Source organism: Rutilus rutilus, assembly GCF_951802725.1.
Source record: "Rutilus rutilus genome assembly, chromosome: 4".
Lineage (NCBI taxonomy): Eukaryota > Metazoa > Chordata > Actinopteri > Cypriniformes > Leuciscidae > Rutilus > Rutilus rutilus.
This window is the reverse complement of record NC_140212.1, coordinates 31,318,385-31,338,646: the sequence shown is the minus strand read 5'-3', so window position 1 is coordinate 31,338,646 and position 20,262 is coordinate 31,318,385. Positions and strand designations below refer to the sequence as shown.

Here is a 20,262-nt window from a genome sequence, read left to right as displayed (position 1 = left end):
ATGCAAACCATAGTTAATGAATACATCAGAATGGGAAAGAGCTATGCTGTGTGCCTTACATTTCTCAAAGCAAGCTGACGGAGTTCTTCGTGGGTCAAAATTCGATCCTCCTCACAGTCCTCAAAGTCCTCATAATCACAGCTTAAACTTGCACAATAAGACCAGGAGCATATATTAATAAAACAATAAAGTCATCATTTCCACCTATTTTGTGTACTTTTGTTTTATCTCCATAGACTGTGTCTATAGCTCAACATACTGTATGAGAAGCTTCTCTCACCTGGTAATGGGCCTGGACGGACGTTCCTGAAGGATCTCTGTGTGTCTCAGCACATCTGGTTTCTGACCCAGCAGGACCTGAGCAACCTCTTTCAGGTCGCAACTCTTCTTCCGGTCCTATTTATTAACATTAGTTACACCACTGGTCAGCATTTCAGAATAAGTACTTTTATACTTATCAAGGATGCATATATTTGATAAAAAATACAGTAAAAACAGTGAAATATTATTGCAATTTAAAAGCACTGTTTTCTATTTTAATACATTTTTTAAATGTAATTTATTCCTGTGACCAAAGCTGAATTTTCAGCATCATTACTTATCACCAAATCTGAGTAGAAGCAAAATGATGCTATTTGGCAACGGTAATTCCAATGCTCAGGAATCAATTCAGATAGAGGGTGTTGTTATAGAGCGGGAGCATGAAATCTAATTCCTTGGAGTTATTATAGATGATAGAATTACTTGGAACTCTCATATTAAATACATAATCACTAAAATATCAAGAAGCATTTCAGTAATTGCAAAAGTAAAGCATACTTTAAACATCAAAGCTCTGCATACTTTATACTGTTCTCTGATCTTGCCCTATTTACATTATTGTTCTGTGGTATGGGGTAGTACTTATATAAGCACATTAAAACCAATAGTAATGCTGCAAAAAAGAGTTATCCGATTAATTCATAAAGTTGTTTTTGGACCAAAGATCAAAAATCAAAGATCATGAAGTTTTATGACATTGTTGAGTTCCAAACAGTACAGATGCTATAGAAAGGTTCCAAGAACGTACTGTTTGTTATGAATTACGTGATGAATTAAATTTTAGGACTCAGAAACATAGCGCAACAAAAAGTTTTAGCGCAACAAAAAGTTTTAGCCCTACAGTTAATGGGGTACAATTGTGCAATAACTTGGAGATGGACATGAAACGATGTCCAAACATCAACCTGTTCAAATATAAATACAAGCAAAAGATTTTTGAAAAGGTTAGAGAAGAATAAATAAATTGCCATTAGGGGTATTTCTACCATGATCAGACACTGCAAGTGTATATAATCTAATTAATCAAATTATAATCAATATAATATATAATCAAATTATTATTATTATTATTTTTTTTTTGCTGTTCCTTTGTACTATTGTAAAATGAGAATTTTTATTGTATTACAGGGTATCTGCACAATTTTTAAAGTCAAATTTAAGGCTTTTTAAGACCTTTTTAAGACCTGAAGAAATCAAAATTAATACCGTACATTAGGGGTGCGCAATATTGACAAAAATATGTCTAGATATTTTCAAAGTTTTGTTGATAATAATTAGATGATATTTTACTGATTGTGTTTTTGTACTGGTACCATGGCTGGTTTAGGCCTGTTGTTGAAAGCAGACTCACGAAGATATTCATATTTTTTATATTCTATGCAGTGGTCAGTTCACAGTAGTGACCGAAATTTAACATTTTTATTAAGGGGCAATATTTGCCACCTTAAATTGATTTCCAGGGGCATTGTCACCTATGGATATTGTTTCTAAACGTATTTAGAGGTATGCATCACCTTTTATGTCAAATTCTAACATTCAAATTAAATTATATTAAAATAACACAGTACCAATGTCAAAATAAATCATTAAATTAAAATCCATCCTTGCAGTGCAGAGGTGACACAGAAGCGGCATCAAAACTGGCATTAGCCTACTATATTTACACTTCATTTACAATTGCATAAATAAAGCTATTCAATATTTAAATATAAAATGATTTATAATTTTAACGTTTTAATTAAAGGATACTTTAAATATGAAACTGAAACCACCAGTAGGTGGCGGCAAGTCACTGTCTTAATAAGCGAGTTGTTGGAGTCATTTATCAACCGATTTGTTCAAACGGCTGATTCATTCAGAAAAACAAGTGATTGTTCATTGAATCGTTAAAATGATTCGTTCAAAACGCGGATTTCAGTAAAAAAAAATAAAAAAATCATCGGCTTCATTATGAAATTCTCGTCGCCGATATAAAGTGAAAATTGACAATATTGTGTCCAAAAAATAACTCACAATGTTAACTATTATTGTTAATTTAACTGTTGTATAAAATAAATAGCACATTTGCAATTGTGCAAAGGAAAACGGCACTCTTGCTCATGTGATATTCTAATATAACAACATAATATGATATGATATATAAATATAAGACAAAACCTCATTTGGGGACATCTATAACTACACTGACACATCACGCAGTGAAAGCAAGCATGAGAGAAACGCGATGTCAGCTCGCACTCGCAGTGCCTCGTACATAGTTAAAACAATGATTACAATATCATCATAGTTCACAGACAATATCGCACACTCCTAAGCACATAAAGAATGAACTTACAACTGAACTGACATTTACTCGTTTTCTTCTCTCCTCTCGCGTGCAGGAGACAGACGTAGGCTAATATACTGCCGTCAGTGACGCGAATTGTCACGTGAACAAGCAAATCCACCAAGATAGAATAAAAATAATAATAAGAGCCGCTAATTAGATAGTTTTAATTTCGAAAGCATTTAGATAAGTCTAAGTCAAAGTGTCATCTAAAATTTAAGACCTTTCATAAATAAAAATAAGACATTTTTTAAGACTTTTTATGGCCTTAAATTTAAAAAATCTAATTTAAGACCTTTTAAGGATCCGCGGAGACCCTGTATTAATTTTGGGGGAGGGCGCTTTTGCTTCAGTCCACTCCTTTTGAGCAGAATGTTTACTGCTCAAATAAACAAACTAAACTTAACTAAATTACTCCAGTCTTCAGTGTTAGTGCACGCTGGACTAAAAGACTTTATACACACACACACACACACACACACACACTATCGTTGTGGTGTAACATTGTATTATTGTACATTTTCTTTTGTTTTGTAAAATACACTTGGGTTGGCTGCATATTTATCAGTGTTGCTTTAACACTATGGCTGTGTTCAAAATCGCCCCCTATACCCTCATTCACTATTCCCTAAATCACTCCACTAATATAGTCGAGTTAAAGGAGTGAATGAAAACGAGTGAGTGAATTCGGACATTGAGTGCGCCGGAAGGGCTGCCGGTTTGCATCGTTTGTGCTTGATGCTTAATAGTCATTTGAAACTTAGCAAACTGGCAGCTCTAATAATAAGAAACTCTTTTATCACAGTGCATTGTGGGATTCAGGGTTCCTACACATATTCCATTTAAAAATGCCATACTTTTCCAGACTCAAATTACTTTGGTCAAAAATGTGGTCAAAATTTGTAGGGCAGTATATTATATTTCAAGGCCTTAGGTCTGCTTTAACACACTGCTTTAACACACTTTAATGGCGGCCAAGAAACCACACCGTGAAATGGGCTGATGGTGCAATAGGTGGCTCAGTGTGCATTGTCTATGCTAAGTTTAATGGTTTCCCAGAAACCCAGAACACTTATAACATGCATTTTTGCATAATGAAAAAGTGCACCTTGAATTCAGTTGTGTTAGACAATCACTAAACAGCTGCCATGAAAACACACTTCTATGATACATTTTTGTTCATTAAATTCTTAATTGTCTATTATAGAAAACTAAACAGGGGCAATAGTCTGGAAATGCAAATATTTTTCCATAATCTGCTTTCTTTTTTCCATACTTTTCCAGACCTGGAAATTACTCAAATCAAATTCCATACTTTTCCAAACTGCGTAGGAACCCTGGGGATTGAATGTGTGCACTCAAATAGTGCCCTATTTAAGGCTACAGGGGGTGATTTCGGACACTGCCTATGAAATAACCTGTTGGTACATTCTGGTCCTTTCTGTACCTTATAATTAATGAAGGCTTGAATGATGAGCAGTTCACTGATTCTCTGCTCCACCAGGCTGAGGTACTTCATGATGTTACTGTGTTTGATGCTAAAGGAATAGCCCAGCATGTCTAACACCTGTGTTCGGTCGCAGTCGATCTTTTGGAACACACTGTCTGTCCCTAGAATGACATCAACATAAGCTTTACTGTATAAAAACGCAGGTATCATTCTTCTTCTTCTATGTTGTCATTTTTGATTCTTCCACGTGATTATGTTAACGCATGTTTGGGTGATTTTACTAGTACCTGTTTTGATCTGATCAAGGGTCTTGCTGATGTCATCAGCCTGGGCTTCGTGCTGTTGAGCTTGCGTCTCACACTCTTGCTGTAGTCCCTTCAACTCTTTTAATTCCACCTGAATTTTCTGTTCCTTTTGGACTCGTTCCATGTGGATCTGCTTCATCTCTTCTCCAATCTGGAACAGAATCAACACAAAAAATGGATTCCTACTGTTGTGTCTGTATTAAAATGTGAATATGAATAACATTCTGCTCGGTGCATGTTCATTTGGCCCAGGTTGGCCAATGTTTTGTTTGGTTTTAGTGTTGTTCTTATTAACTAAAACTATTAAAATTGCTTTCATTAAGTGAAATAAAGCTTAAAATGAATTCAAATAAATATTAGACGAAAAACTTCAAAAACTTCCATTAGAAATGTTGCTTTGACGATTAACTGAAAAAAAGTGGAAGTGCTAAAATTACTATAAAAAGAAAATAAAGCTAAACAGAAAAAAAACTAATTCTAATAAAAATGACAAAATCACATAAGAAACTTAACTAAACATTGAGTATTATAGTATAAATGCTATACTATATAATACAAATACTATAATAGTACACAAATAGTACTAAAATAACAAAAGTAATTTTACAAAGTTCAGTTCATCTTGCGAACGGGTCTTTATTTGACTAGTTCTATGATTCACACACTGACCTCCTGGATTTGCTTTCTCGCTGTCTCAACTTTCACGTTCTCATTCATCACAAAGTTGCAAAGAGAAAAGTTCTGGTCCTCAACTGTTAAGAAACACATAAAGAGTTGTAGCAGAATGCATTGCAATCATTTGTCTGCACAAAACAGAAAACGTAAAGCTCACCCTGACTGAAATGTGTAGCCAACATCTCCAAATGATCTTCCCCAGTCAATCTCTGGATCTCCTGGAAAACCTCCTCCAGAGGGTCAAGCGTCTCCCCTTCGGCGTCTGCCCTCCTCCGCTCCTCCATCTCTGCCATAATAGAAAAAATAGCTGGATTCAGAATCAATTAATCAATCAGTCTGTTACAGAGTATAACAAAAGTTTGGGATTAGCAAGTAAATTCTATTTTTACTCAGCAAAGTAAATTAGATCTGCAAAATAGATCTGCTACACTGCTGCATTTCCAACACACCACTGTGAGCAAGATAGAGTACAACACAGTATTCGTTAATTAGCCGTAGCTGATGTGTACAGGCGGAGGGTTTCTGAAAGCGTATTTGAAGGCTGAGCAGCCAGCTCATTGGCTACTGATACAGCAGGAACCAATCAGCTGTGCCCAATAGATACAGATGTGATTGCAAACAGAGTTAAGGGCCTATCAGCCGGCGCCATCTAGAGTTTCATGACAGAATTTTGTCGGTAGTGCACACAATTTAACCAACAACAATTCTTGGTTACAAATATTGCTCTCTGACCTCGTCTGTGTCTCTTTTCCTGTCCATCAACCATGGCGGTTCTCGCCTTGTTCTTGGTGGTCATAAACTTGTTGAGTTTGTGGTTATGAGAGATAGCTCTCTTCAGCTCCTCCTTCTCAGCTGAGTACTCCGCAAAATCCTTCTTCATCATGGCAACTTCGGTCTGTGCCTCCTCTCTGAAATACACACATATATAAATAGAACCGGCTACAAATGTCCAAAACACGTACTGAGGGCGAAGCGATGTGTAAAACCATACAAAATAATAACTCTTATTATGCGTGTCATTACGTCAGTATCAGTATGTGCTTTCTGCCATGCACAGATAAAAAAAGTCACTGAACTTTTGCTGTGCAATTGTAACAATGAGCACTCAAACACACCAAACCAACACTTACTAAAAACACACACAAAACTGATTTTGCACGGGTATTTTGCACTAGTAAATAAAAAACTAAAACAGATTTTTTTTTTTTGTGAAGTTTTTCATGATTTTGTGAACTTTGTATATAAGCGAAGAAACTTAAAATCTCAAAGTACCTGTCATCAAAAGCTGTGGCTGTATTGTCCATAACTTCACCGATTTCCTTACGGACATCTTGCAAGACCTGAAAGAAAGACAACAGCACTTGTTTGACCTGTGTTCAATCACTGCATCTCTCACACTCATTAAACACCCAGAATGACCAACCTTCTCCCGTCTGCCACGCAGCTTCTGGAATCGGGTGCGTTCCATGTGAAGTGTCTTGAGCTCTTCTCTGAGCTGGCTGTTCTTCGTCAGCCGTTTGTTACACCGAATAATACCCTGCAGGGACAGCAAAAACATTTAAGGAGAAGGTCATGATTTACTAACAGCTTTCGCCAGCGCAAACCCTCTTTTGGCGTTAAAAAACGACTGTCAGGATGTACTAAAGACACGCAGTGAAAAATGACCGTAGAATTATCGCGTGCGGCTGACATCATTGCAGATGCTTTCCCTTTCAGACACAGTATTTATTGTATATTTCAGTCCGATCGAGTCATCGATCCTGTTATTAAGGCATTATGTGGTTTCGTATAAACGTAGCTACTCACACCAGTTCTTAAGAAAATCTTTGTTATGATGTTCGTACGGTCTTTTTATAGGCTTCCCTATAAGGTATCACCCAATCCATGGTATCATTTGAAAGCTTAGAATCTAACCTTTACAAAGGTTCCATCACTTTAGTTTATATACATATCAAATGCAATATTAGCTTAAATATGCATTGGTCCCAGGCAAAAAATTCTGCTTTATGATTGCGAAGAAATCTTTCTACAAATATTTATTTTTTATATATTTCACAAAACAGTCAAGTCATATATCACAAGAAAGCTCTCATTCTAAGGAATTTGAAAGAATCTGAAAGAATAAAATGATCAAAATCATAAATCTATTTTTGTTTTTTATAGCACAGACAACATATACTATAATATTGATCACATTCAGCAGTGTTTTATATCATTTCAAAGGGTTTTCTGTAAAATGACACTGGAATATTGCATATGTACCACTGTATATGGGTATGAGCAGAGTTTAGATTTGGGTAGGTGGAAATGACATAAAAAAAAGGTAATATTCCTCCCTTCAGATTAATATGAACATCTTTTTCATTATAGAGAAAAAAAAAAATACTTTCCAGTGTTTGCTGGCATCTAGAGGAAACAGCCATACTTGTCTGCATGTTGCTAGAGCCCACAGGGCCTGAGTTATACACTTTCAAAAATGAATTTAAGATTAAAAAAAATAATAATAATCAAAAAGCGCCTCTTTTTTGGGTGGGTTATTACAGCTCAGACAACATATACTTCAATGTTTATCACTTTTAGCACGGTTTTATGAAACTGTAAAGGGTTTCCTGTAAAATGACACCAAAATTGTCTATTTTGAAAAAAAGATGTGGAAGTGGGAGGCTTTCCCCAAAAATGGTCCAGGAGCATAAGAGGCTAAGGAACAAATGAACCGTTTTGTATGGCCAAATGTTTGGTGCCCACAGTTGTGTGTTCAGTGAAACTGCATGCTGTGAAATGTTTGATTCTCTGTTTACCCAGTCCAGTTTGTTCTGCAGGGTGTCGGTGGCCTTCTGAGTCTGGCAGGCCTGAGACGTTCTCGCTTCCACCAGTTTGTTCTCCATATTCATGATCTGTAAACAAAATGCATGCAAATAATCATACATCTGTAGCACCAACAGTGTGTGTTTAATAAGTTTAATAACTCGGCACATATGCACCTCCTGTTCCATCTGTGTTTGGGTCTGTCTCATATTATCAAGCTGATCCTCCGCCGTGTTTCTTTGCTCTAGCAGAGCTTGGATTCTCTCAGTGTCCTGGCAGTCGTTCTTCCTACGTGATCGGCACTCGAGCTCACGAAGAAACTCCTCATGTTCCTCACGCAGCCTAGAAATCTCCTGGCTGCGGACAAACACCACACAACAAACAAAATATGCTCAAACACACACATTCCATACAAGACACAATGCAATACATGTACTGTACAAAGGAAAATCGCTCGCCCGACGTCCCGGGGCTTAGGGCTGCACGATTAACCTTTATCGCATCAATATTGAGGTTTTAACTCCCGCAATAACCTAACCTCAGGCTAAGGTTTTAACGCCCGCCTCTGACATTTGAGTGACAAACCTATTAGCCAATCAAAATGGTCGAATCTCGCGTTCCTGGCTTGCTGGCCAATTAGAAATGGCAATGGAAAGTTACAATAATTAGTTTACTGTCATTGTGAGGGGACAAGAAACATTAACAAAGCCGTTTTCATCATGTTAGGCACAAGATTGATAATGAATGTGTACATGTTGAGAACTAATATAATACAATTTGGAGCCTTCAAAGTTCAGCTTTAGGAGGGGAAGAGACAGGGCGAGATGAGGAGACTGAGAGAAGAAGAGAGAGTGATGGATAAGAGGAGAGAGCAGGTGTTGACACATAATCTACTGCCCGCTGACATGGTTTTAAAGCTATTTCTTATCCTTTTTTTGGCCTTCAAAACATCTTAAAATGCACACATGTAGATCAGAGACATCAAAATTCTCCCCGAACCCCCTTGACTAGCCTACCTCACATTCGGGACCTCAGTGATGATAAAGCCCTGCCGTCTGCATGTTAATTAAACCAGCTAATAGTGAGCATTAGACCCTAAACTAAAGTGTTACCCTGATTGGGGGCTGAGCCACAGACACACACTGATTCATGTTCTGGTGGTCACACACACTTCAGTTCAGTTAGTACCAGATGCATATTTGTAATGATGATTCTAATTTGATTATTTTATATCCAGTTGTTGATATCTGTGTGTTGAAAAAGTTTTTGATTCATGTTTTGACTCCTAACCAATATTCTACATTAAAAATTGCCTTTCTATTTGGGCTAGTAAAATTCATTTCGGGCTACCAACATCTGAAGAGTGCAACATTGCAGGACGACATTAGATAGGCTTCTAATGACAAATCTTTAGGGTATTGTGAGTGTGTGTGCTCGCGTCTCATTGAGTATGTGCGCGAGTTTGTGTGTGTGTGCTCGCGTCTCATATGAGAATGTGCGTGGACAGTTTGTGTGCGCGCGCGCGTCTCATATGAGTATGTGCGCAGAGAGATCCGCGCGTCTCGTGTGTGTAGAGTTTGCGTGTATGTGCGTGAGCGACTTTAGGCGTGTCGTTGTGCATTTCATATGTATTTGTTTGAGCACTGACGTTGACGAGTTAACCCCTTAGGTATCGAAATCTGGTACCGAAAAACAAGTCATTTTTCGATACTCGATAGTATCGAGGCAATTCGGTCGGTACCTAAAAAGTATCGAACTCGGTACCCAGCCCTACCCAATAGACTTAATAAACTCCTGAAAGTGTTTTGTGGCACTGACCGCTGTTTGCGAATCTCTTCCTGCGACTGGACGCTGTAGGCCTGCCGATCCTGGTCCATTATACGCAGCTGTCTCTGCAGTGTTTCCATCTCTGTCTCAGCTGGACACATAAGAACATTCATCTGTCCATCTTAATTATCCATAACAAAGTATCGAAGCTGATTGAACACGATAATATTGCCACAGAATAAAGTACATTTACAACACAAAAAAAAATCTTCTTTTTTCACACAAGTGAATGGAAAGGCTTACTGTGAGATGGTTTCAAATCTGTGTCACTGGAAGCCCCGAAGATTGGAGGAAGCTTGAGGCTCTCGCCGGGGTTTCTTGTAGGGACGTCTGAAGCACACAGAGGTTTAACAAGGCATGTCGGTCGGTTTAGCAAGCGAGATTTACTTTTGTCCATCTTCTGATCTTAAACGGTGCACTGTTCGAGAATTATACAACTGTTTTTAACTAGTTAATCCTTTCACATGTAACGTTAAGTTTAAAATATTCTGGCTGACTTTTTCAAGGCGACTGTTATTTAGAATGTGTTGCTTTATGGTTTCCATGGTGACGCGTCATTGCTGATTATAATCGGTTGAAATTAGGCCTGAAAAAGACGTCTTTTCACTTTTCAACCAAATTTTACCGTTGTTTAGACGACTGGCAATGGAATGGAAAGGCTTACTGTGAGATGGTTTCAAATCTGTGTCACTGGAAGCCCCGAAGATTGGAGGAAGCTTGAGGCTCTCGCCGGGGTTTCTTGTAGGGACGTCTGAAGCACACAGAGGTTTAACAAGGCATGTCGGTCGGTTTAGCAAGCGAGATTTACTTTTGTCCATCTTCTGATCTTAAACGGTGCACTGTTCGAGAATTATACAACTGTTTTTAACTAGTTAATCCTTTCACATGTAACGTTAAGTTTAAAATATTCTGGCTGACTTTTTCAAGGCGACTGTTATTTAGAATGTGTTGCTTTATGGTTTCCATGGTGACGCGTCATTGCTGATTATAATCGGTTGAAATTAGGCCTGAAAAAGACGTCTTTTCACTTTTCAATCAAATTTTACCGTTGTTTAGACGACTGGCAATGGAATGGAAAGGCTTACTGTGAGATGGTTTCAAATCTGTGTCACTGGAAGCCCCGAAGATTGGAGGAAGCTTGAGGCTCTCGCCGGGGTTTCTTGTAGGGACGTCTGAAGCACACAGAGGTTTAACAAGGCATGTCGGTCGGTTTAGCAAGCGAGATTTACTTTTGTCCATCTTCTGATCTTAAACGGTGCACTGTTCGAGAATTATACAACTGTTTTTAACTAGTTAATCCTTTCACATGTAACGTTAAGTTTAAAATATTCTGGCTGACTTTTTCAAGGCGACTGTTATTTAGAATGTGTTGCTTTATGGTTTCCATGGTGACGCGTCATTGCTGATTATAATCGGTTGAAATTAGGCCTGAAAAAGACGTCTTTTCACTTTTCAACCAAATTTTACCGTTGTTTAGACGACTGGCAATGGAATGGAAAGGCTTACTGTGAGATGGTTTCAAATCTGTGTCACTGGAAGCCCCGAAGATTGGAGGAAGCTTGAGGCTCTCGCCGGGGTTTCTTGTAGGGACGTCTGAAGCACACAGAGGTTTAACAAGGCATGTCGGTCGGTTTAGCAAGCGAGATTTACTTTTGTCCATCTTCTGATCTTAAACGGTGCACTGTTCGAGAATTATACAACTGTTTTTAACTAGTTAATCCTTTCACATGTAACGTTAAGTTTAAAATATTCTGGCTGACTTTTTCAAGGCGACTGTTATTTAGAATGTGTTGCTTTATGGTTTCCATGGTGACGCGTCATTGCTGATTATAATCGGTTGAAATTAGGCCTGAAAAAGACGTCTTTTCACTTTTCAACCAAATTTTACCGTTGTTTAGACGACTGGCAATGGAATGGAAAGGCTTACTGTGAGATGGTTTCAAATCTCACCTCTGGAAGCCCCGAAGATTGGAGGAAGCTTGAGGCTCTCGCCGGGGTTTCTTGTAGGGACGTCTGAAGCACACAGAGGTTTAACAAGGCATGTCGGTCGGTTTAGCAAGCGAGATTTACTTTTGTCCATCTTCTGATCTTAAACGGTGCACTGTTCGAGAATTATACAACTGTTTTTAACTAGTTAATCCTTTCACATGTAACGTTAAGTTTAAAATATTCTGGCTGACTTTTTCAAGGCGACTGTTATTTAGAATGTGTTGCTTTATGGTTTCCATGGTGACGCGTCATTGCTGATTATAATCGGTTGAAATTAGGCCTGAAAAAGACGTCTTTTCACTTTTCAATCAAATTTTACCGTTGTTTAGACGACTGGCAATGGAATGGAAAGGCTTACTGTGAGATGGTTTCAAATCTGTGTCACTGGAAGCCCCGAAGATTGGAGGAAGCTTGAGGCTCTCGCCGGGGTTTCTTGTAGGGACGTCTGAAGCACACAGAGGTTTAACAAGGCATGTCGGTCGGTTTAGCAAGCGAGATTTACTTTTGTCCATCTTCTGATCTTAAACGGTGCACTGTTCGAGAATAGGGGATTATCACGCTTCCGGGTTTCATGGGCGGGATTTGTCAACTCTGTGCATATCCACTTCCGGCGCAGTTCAACAATGGCTGAAACGAAGGCTAGATGTCACTGCTCTGTTCCACTTTGTAAATCAAACAAACAACGCCAACCCTACTTAAGTTTTCATGGATTCCCGACTGAATTGAGTCTAAGGAAGAAGTGGATTAAAGTGGTTCGTCGGGATGAAGGGCCAAACTTTAAAATAAAACAAGGTAGCACGTTTGTTTGTAGCCGGCACTTTAGTGAATCAGACTACTACACTAACGATAGCAGGCTAGCGTTAGCTGACATGGCTAACTTTACCAACCGGGGTCGCATCAAGCGTCTGAAAATCGGGTCTGTGCCCTCCCGTTTACAGTGGAACAACTGGGGAGAAGGGACTCCAAGAAGGGAGTCCGCTTATAAAAGAGCATTAACTCGCTTAGGCCATGACATTTGCCCAGCCCTTCCTCTGGAGCAGTCCCTTCCATGTGAGGAAGAGGCGATGGAAAGTCCCTGTAAACCACATATCCAAGTGTGTGTGTGTGTGTGCGCGTGAGTGTGTACGTACGTTTGAGAGAGATTTTGTGTGAGTGCAAGAGTGAGTTTTGTGTTTATACACCTGCCGTTCCCGCACAGGGTTGTAATTCTTAAATGTGATCTAACAAAGGTAAAGAGAAAATGAAGAGTTCAGATGCAAAAGCCTCTAAGAGCCATCTGAAATTTTCTTCTAGAATGATAATTTTTATCAAGCTTATTTAAGTTCAGTTATTTCACTTAAATGGCGATTCATTTTCATTGCCATTTAAGTGAAAATTACTGAACTTAAATATACGAGCTTCATAAAAATTATTATTCTAGAAGAACATTTCAGATGGCACTTAGAGGCTTTTGCATCTGAACTCTTCAAATATTAACCATATATGCAGTTTATATTGCTTGTAATTGGGATGAAGTAAACATTTGTTGAGTATTTTAACGTTTATTTTTGTGTTGATTTTTGTAATTAATAAATTATTTTTTTCTCTCATCTCATACAGGTGCACTGGATGCTGCTGCTGCACGCATACAGCAATTGGAAGACGAAGTCAAGGAGCTGACAACAGAGCTGTCACAGCTGAAAGTGAGTCAAGTGCTTTTTCACCGATTTTGTGTCTCAGACAAGGACATCCTTTTTTACACAAGATTCACTTCAAGAGATGTTTTTTGTTACTTCTGGGAGGCTATTCAACCATCTGCCTCCATGGTGGTTTATTGGTCGAAAGCTCAGAAAAAGGGACAAACATTTGAACCGCTTTCTCCCAGTCCAACGCGTAGACTGCAACTGGTTGATGAGTTTTTTCTTTTCTGCTGTCGAGTTGCTGCAGGCCTGCAAGAGAAGGTGCTGGCTGACATGTTTCAGGTCAGTGTGTCCACTGTCTCACGTGTTGTTATAACGTGGGCCAACTACCTTTACCTGCTCCTTGGCTCCCTTCCCATCTGGATGAGTAAACAGCAAGTCAAGAACACCATGCCAAGCAAATTTGTGCAGTACAGTCCAGATGTTCGGGTAATCATCGACTGCACCGAGGTGCGATGCCAGAATCCATCATCCCTCACTCTCCAGTCAGAGGTTTTCTCTTCGTACAAAAACACGACAACCTTTAAGGGATTAATTGGGATTGCCCCATGTGGTGCTGTGACTTTTGTGTCAAGTCTCTTCACCGGCTCCATCTCTGACCGAGAGCTGACTGAACGAAGTGGACTGCTCGACTTACTGGAGCCAGGAGATGGCTGCATGGCAGACAAGGGTTTCACCATCGAGAAGCAGCTAGCTGACCGTGGGGCAACGCTGATTATACCACCCTTCAAGATGACAGGTAGGCATGAAAGGAATGAACATTTCAAATTAAAACTGTGACCAAAATGATAATCATTAAGATGTGCAGACAAATGTTTATAAAGGACTGAGGCACTCACTGAAATAATAGAAATTAACTTATTTCATCTCTAACCACAGCGCAGTTCACCAAAGAGGATGCTCTAAAAACACAAGCAATCGCCCGACTTCGAATCCTCGTGGAAAGAGCAATACGCAGAGTCAAGGAATACCGCATCTGGCAACACACTGTTCCTCTAACCTTGTCTGGGACAGTCAACCAGCTGTGGACCGTCTGCTGTGTGATGACCAACTTCCAGGGACCACTTGATTTAAAAGGCTACATCCCTGTTGAATAGTGTTTCCCCCGATCACATGCATTTAACTGTATACTGAAAACATTGTATATAATTGAATGAGATGTATATAATTGAATGAGATGTATATAATTGAATGAGATGTATACAATTTAATGAGATGTATATAATTGAATGATGTATACAATTTAATGAGATGTATATAATTTAATGAGATGTATATAATTGAATGATGTATACAATTTAATGAGATGTATACAATTTAATGAGATGTATATAATTTAATGAGAAGTCATTCCTCTATAATCAATTCTAAATGTCAGTCTGTCCTGAAAGTATTCAAAATAATGTAAATAATGTACTCAGAAAAAGGGAATTAATAAAATCAATTCAGTTCCTTTATTCATTGTTCATTTCACTTTCTGCTGAAGATACACATTCATATACGTACCAAAGAAGTACAGGTCCACCTTCTTTTTCATCTCTTTTATCATTTCATCATCCCTCCAGACTCTTTCAACGGTGAAGTCTCCCTCAGTGTCTGTTATAAAATCACACCAACTCAATCCAGTAACTGCCAATTGACCTTGAACCTGCCAGTGGTATTTATGATTCTGCTTCAGTTTTGCCTGACCATTCACCATTTTCACATGTCCTGCCTCAGAAATGCTAGAGATGTCTGGGCATTTAACTTCAGCAAGCCCAAAACAGGGAACAGCACTAGGGTCATATACCCTTGCATCGGGGCTAGCCCCGAGGTGAGGAGCATCAGGATGGATGACAAATCCACAGCGTGAGACATTTACATTGAAATGTTTTGAATATTGTTCCAGCACCTGTGGCTCCCGTTCAAGGCCCCTCTTCATGGCGGGAGTTTGGCCTACTCCCTTAAGTATCCGCCCTGCCAGGGTCTGGCCAGAAGATGGCCCTTTCACATGGCTAACCTCATAGAACCTACTAGCTGTCACTCTAGGCTTGCGTAAAGCTTGCCATAATGGGCACTCAGACTGCTCACGTGTCTGCTCCTCTCTCTCAGCTGCCATCTCGTGTGTCACAGTTAAGATGTCAAAATGGAGAAACTGTTGGGAGTTTGGGTCAAAGTTTGGAAAAGTAGTGGGAAATGTTGACCCCTCTAAAGGCAGTTTAGGGAATGTTGGTGCATCTGGGTGTTCGACATAATTTCCGCGTTTGACCACAGGAGGACACTGGTAGGACAGGGGTGAACCTCGCGGCACAGGTCCGAACCTGGAGTCGACCATGGAGAGTTGAGACAAGCCATGCAGCACTGAGGATATTAGTGGTTGCGGCCTGAGGTTTTTCAGTCCTTTCCCAAGAGACAAGACTTGCGGGTCAGGGAGGGATCCTGAAACATAAAATTAAAAACAGTAAGAGTTAAATTATCCACACATCTCTTGCAGCTTGTTTTGGTTTTCAATTCTGATGTCAAGAGTCTTTCTGGAGATTTGCTCACTGCAGTGTTATATTTGCTACATAATCTATGTGTATAAAAGTGGCAAGATACAATTATGTATTATACGGCAGCCAACAGTATGATATTAGTTACAGTAGTAACATTACCTGTGTATGCTTGATAGAGTGTTGATTTGCATACACTCCTGGCGGATGGCTTTGGTCTCCTAACAACCAAGTCCTGAACCGGCTCTGCATGGATCCCCTGGGAATGATATTAACAAGTAGCCATGATTGTAATAGTATCTTGCTTGACAGTATCTTGCCCCACGCGCTGCACCGCACTGAATAGACTTCCAGTCTATTTTTCAGCCGTGGCGTGAGCTGCCACGCGCACCACGCTTCGCTCCGTGAACAGTGTGTCCCAGGTGTAACGTTTGGGACACACTGCTCGTGGAGCGAAGGGTGGCACCATAGACTGTAAAAAATATGGACAAAGCGTCTGTGACGTCACCCATAGACTTTCTGAAGAACGGTTTTGAAGCCGTTTATGGGGGGTATGGGCGGCGCCATCTTGGGAAATCCTAACCCCGCCCACCTTCTGACACAGCGCGCGTCACTCAGCTCGTTCTGCTACTCCGGTTATCTCTGTGTATATTTTAGGCAACGAAATATGTTATAAAACACCATACTAACTCTTTTCGTTTTCATTTAAAGAAATCTTAAACATTATAGCCACACAAATGTGGTTCAGGCAACGCGTGTTGATTATATTCACTGCACATAACGTTTGCCTATTTATAAAAAAAACTAAATATAAAACACAAACCTGCCTCTTTTCGTTTTAAATATAATATAAAAATATTAAACATTTTAATATGGTCCAGGCAATATGTGCATTTGTACTAAACAACAGATTTTGCAGTAAACAACATTATAGATCATCTTCGTTGTATTAAAATAAAAAATGACAAAACTCAACCCAGTCTCTTTTTGTTAAATTTCAGATGAGAATGTTGCCCCTTGGGTGGCACGCGGGGCAGCTCACGCCACGGCTGAAAAATAGACTGGAAGTCTATTCAATGCGGTGCAGCTCCACGCGGCTACAATCTTACCTTTGTCCTTGGTCGATGCCATGTTTGCAGAGAGCCTGTGCAGGCCACAGGTGGTGGTACAGCTCTCACCTGCAAAACAAGAGATAGAACAGCAAACCGGGATTGAGGATGTGCTTGTTTACAGTCAAAGGTAGACCTCTAGAACCAGTGTCACTCCAATCAACCTGCCCATGTAAACATCATCCCAGACCACAGCTCTTACCTGCAACATGCTGTAATGGGCACTCTGGAACAACAAGGCCACTAGATGGTTGCACAGAACCTTGCCTGCTGTACAGCTGCATGAGGTTTCTTGAAGTTCGGCTGCATCAGCTTGGAAAACAATCTACATTAAAGACACAACACTAATAATTTTAGTTGATAAAGTTAAACTAAAATGAAAATCTTGCTGCAAATGATATAGAAATGTAAGGAAGAGCATTTCAATTAACCAAAAATCCTAGGAAAACTGCAACCGCAGTAGAGTAGTTAACCCCTTACACCATTAACATGTTGGATTCAACAAACAGGATATTAAAGAATTTAAATGCAAAGTTACATTATCATGATATTGATATTTTGCATACCGTACGTATGTCACAAAGGTATAGCAATTTATTGCACATGGCTGTTGACTGACTTAATGTAAACAGGTAACAGTGTAAGGGGTTAAACTTCTTGCCATTATGCCTTAGCTTCCTAAAAAAACCTTCAAATAATGGGGCTGTTCTCGCTTCCTCATCGACCTGTAACACCTAGACCTGACAACCACCGCCCTGCCAATGATGTTGGACACTGGTAGACAAAACTATAATTAATGCATATACTGTGGATTGTTCTTTGTAGCAAAAGGGACACTCGTATGTTGATGTTAGCTAGCTGACACTGACAGAGATAGAGGATAACGTTCTTCCTATCAGAATACAAATGAAATGGGTGAATAGTACGGAGCCCGGGAAGTCACCTGTCAGAGAAAAAAAAATCCGTGGCGACGGTCTTAAAATCTGTCCGCTCAGTTTATAAACCGTACTCACGAATTATCAAACTGTTCCCTTGGTTTAACAAATCGTGCCCACGGATTAATAAACCGAACCCACGAGTTTATAATCCGCGCTCTCAGGTTTTGTAAACCGTGCCTTCAGTTTTTGCAATCTGTATGTTACCCACAAATTCATAAACCGTGCCCACGCTTTCGCAATCCGTTCCCACGGGTTTGTAAACTGTACTCACGGATTTGTGGCTCGCCCTCATTTTAGAAGAACTCCAGGAGGTATACGTTGTTAACGAATCTTATTGTATATTGTTTTATTGTGTATTAAGTGGAATACATAAAATTGTCTTAACTGCGTCTGCATTCCTAAAGTGATTCTCAATTGTAGCGGGGACTTCCCGGACTCCGTAGTATTGACTCAGCCTGTGAATAATCTTACTTTAGTTGGGTTTAACGTAGGTTAAACACCTTATAACCATACGAACATCTGAGCTGACGCCAAACTGACGTTAGCATAAGCTAACCTACCTAGCTAATGTAATGTTATGTTAGCTAGCTAGTAGCCACTCACCTTCGTAGTCGTAGATGAAGTTCTCGAAAAAGAAACTGTATCCCTTGTCCACTTTGGAGCGGGCTGTGATGGAGTGTTGTTCAGTTAGTCGATGTACGTCAGAAAAAGTTATTTTGGGTAAATTTACCAGGGATGCAGTATACGTAAACTTAGGGTCGTCCATTGTGGGTTCGCCAGAGTGATGAGTGATTCACCGGAAGTGGCAGTGCACAAAGACCACCGAATGCGGAAGTACTACGTATCAGCGTGATAATGGCCTATTATACAACTGTTTTTAACTAGTTAATCCTTTCACATGTAACGTTAAGTTTAAAATATTCTGGCTGACTTTTTCAAGGCGACTGTTATTTAGAATGTGTTGCTTTATGGTTTCCATGGTGACGCGTCATTGCTGATTATAATCGGTTGAAATTAGGCCTGAAAAAGACGTCTTTTCACTTTTCAACCAAATTTTACCGTTGTTTAGACGACTGGCAATGGAATGGAAAGGCTTACTGTGAGATGGTTTCAAATCTCACCTCTGGAAGCCCCGAAGATTGGAGGAAGCTTGAGGCTCTCGCCGGGGTTTCTTGTAGGGACGTCTGAAGCACACAGAGGTTTAACAAGGCATGTCGGTCGGTTTAGCAAGCGAGATTTACTTTTGTCCATCTTCTGATCTTAAACGGTGCACTGTTCGAGAATTATACAACTGTTTTTAACTAGTTAATCCTTTCACATGTAACGTTAAGTTTAAAATATTCTGGCTGACTTTTTCAAGGCGACTGTTATTTAGAATGTGTTGCTTTATGGTTTCCATGGTGACGCGTCATTGCTGATTATAATCGGTTGAAATTAGGCCTGAAAAAGACGTCTTTTCACTTTTCAATCAAATTTTACCGTTGTTTAGACGACTGGCAATGGAATGGAAAGGCTTACTGTGAGATGGTTTCAAATCTGTGTCACTGGAAGCCCCGAAGATTGGAGGAAGCTTGAGGCTCTCGCCGGGGTTTCTTGTAGGGACGTCTGAAGCACACAGAGGTTTAACAAGGCATGTCGGTCGGTTTAGCAAGCGAGATTTACTTTTGTCCATCTTCTGATCTTAAACGGTGCACTGTTCGAGAATTATACAACTGTTTTTAACTAGTTAATCCTTTCACATGTAACGTTAAGTTTAAAATATTCTGGCTGACTTTTTCAAGGCGACTGTTATTTAGAATGTGTTGCTTTATGGTTTCCATGGTGACGCGTCATTGCTGATTATAATCGGTTGAAATTAGGCCTGAAAAAGACGTCTTTTCACTTTTCAACCAAATTTTACCGTTGTTTAGACGACTGGCAATGGAATGGAAAGGCTTACTGTGAGATGGTTTCAAATCTGTGTCACTGGAAGCCCCGAAGATTGGAGGAAGCTTGAGGCTCTCGCCGGGGTTTCTTGTAGGGACGTCTGAAGCACACAGAGGTTTAACAAGGCATGTCGGTCGGTTTAGCAAGCGAGATTTACTTTTGTCCATCTTCTGATCTTAAACGGTGCACTGTTCGAGAATTATACAACTGTTTTTAACTAGTTAATCCTTTCACATGTAACGTTAAGTTTAAAATATTCTGGCTGACTTTTTCAAGGCGACTGTTATTTAGAATGTGTTGCTTTATGGTTTCCATGGTGACGCGTCATTGCTGATTATAATCGGTTGAAATTAGGCCTGAAAAAGACGTCTTTTCACTTTTCAACCAAATTTTACCGTTGTTTAGACGACTGGCAATGGAATGGAAAGGCTTACTGTGAGA

General features: G+C 39.6%; 2 protein-coding genes across 2 annotated transcripts; both read right to left on the bottom strand.

The window, feature by feature from the left end:
- Window positions 1-276: 276 nt before the first annotated feature.
- On the bottom strand, window positions 277-5,539 carry LOC311289819 (outer dynein arm-docking complex subunit 1-like; the record flags this gene model as incomplete). Its single annotated transcript, XM_084408067.1, has 5 exons — window positions 5,235-5,539; window positions 5,072-5,154; window positions 4,385-4,553; window positions 4,095-4,258; window positions 277-396 (listed from the first exon to the last, which is right to left on the bottom strand). Exons 1-5 carry the CDS (start codon window positions 5,368-5,370, stop codon window positions 277-279), a joined length of 672 nt encoding a protein of 223 aa, XP_084264193.1. The 5' UTR covers window positions 5,371-5,539.
- Window positions 5,540-14,808: 9,269 nt separating this feature from the next.
- LOC311289726 (uncharacterized protein) lies at window positions 14,809-18,678 on the bottom strand. The gene is made up of 5 exons (XM_084407961.1): window positions 18,499-18,678; window positions 17,160-17,282; window positions 16,958-17,026; window positions 16,011-16,107; window positions 14,809-15,795 (listed from the first exon to the last, which is right to left on the bottom strand). Exons 2-5 carry the CDS (start codon window positions 17,166-17,168, stop codon window positions 14,843-14,845), a joined length of 1,128 nt encoding a protein of 375 aa, XP_084264087.1. The 5' UTR covers window positions 17,169-17,282; window positions 18,499-18,678; the 3' UTR covers window positions 14,809-14,842.
- Window positions 18,679-20,262: the final 1,584 nt, after the last annotated feature.

Bases quoted from the DNA above. Each gene is read 5' to 3' on its own strand.
- LOC311289726 (XM_084407961.1), bottom strand. The intron at 16,108-16,957 runs GTAAGATTGTAG...TATCATTCCCAG, and splicing joins GGCATCGACCAAGGACAAAG to GGGATCCATGCAGAGCCGGT. The intron at 15,796-16,010 runs GTAATGTTACTA...TTTATGTTTCAG, and splicing joins ACTCTATCAAGCATACACAG to GATCCCTCCCTGACCCGCAA.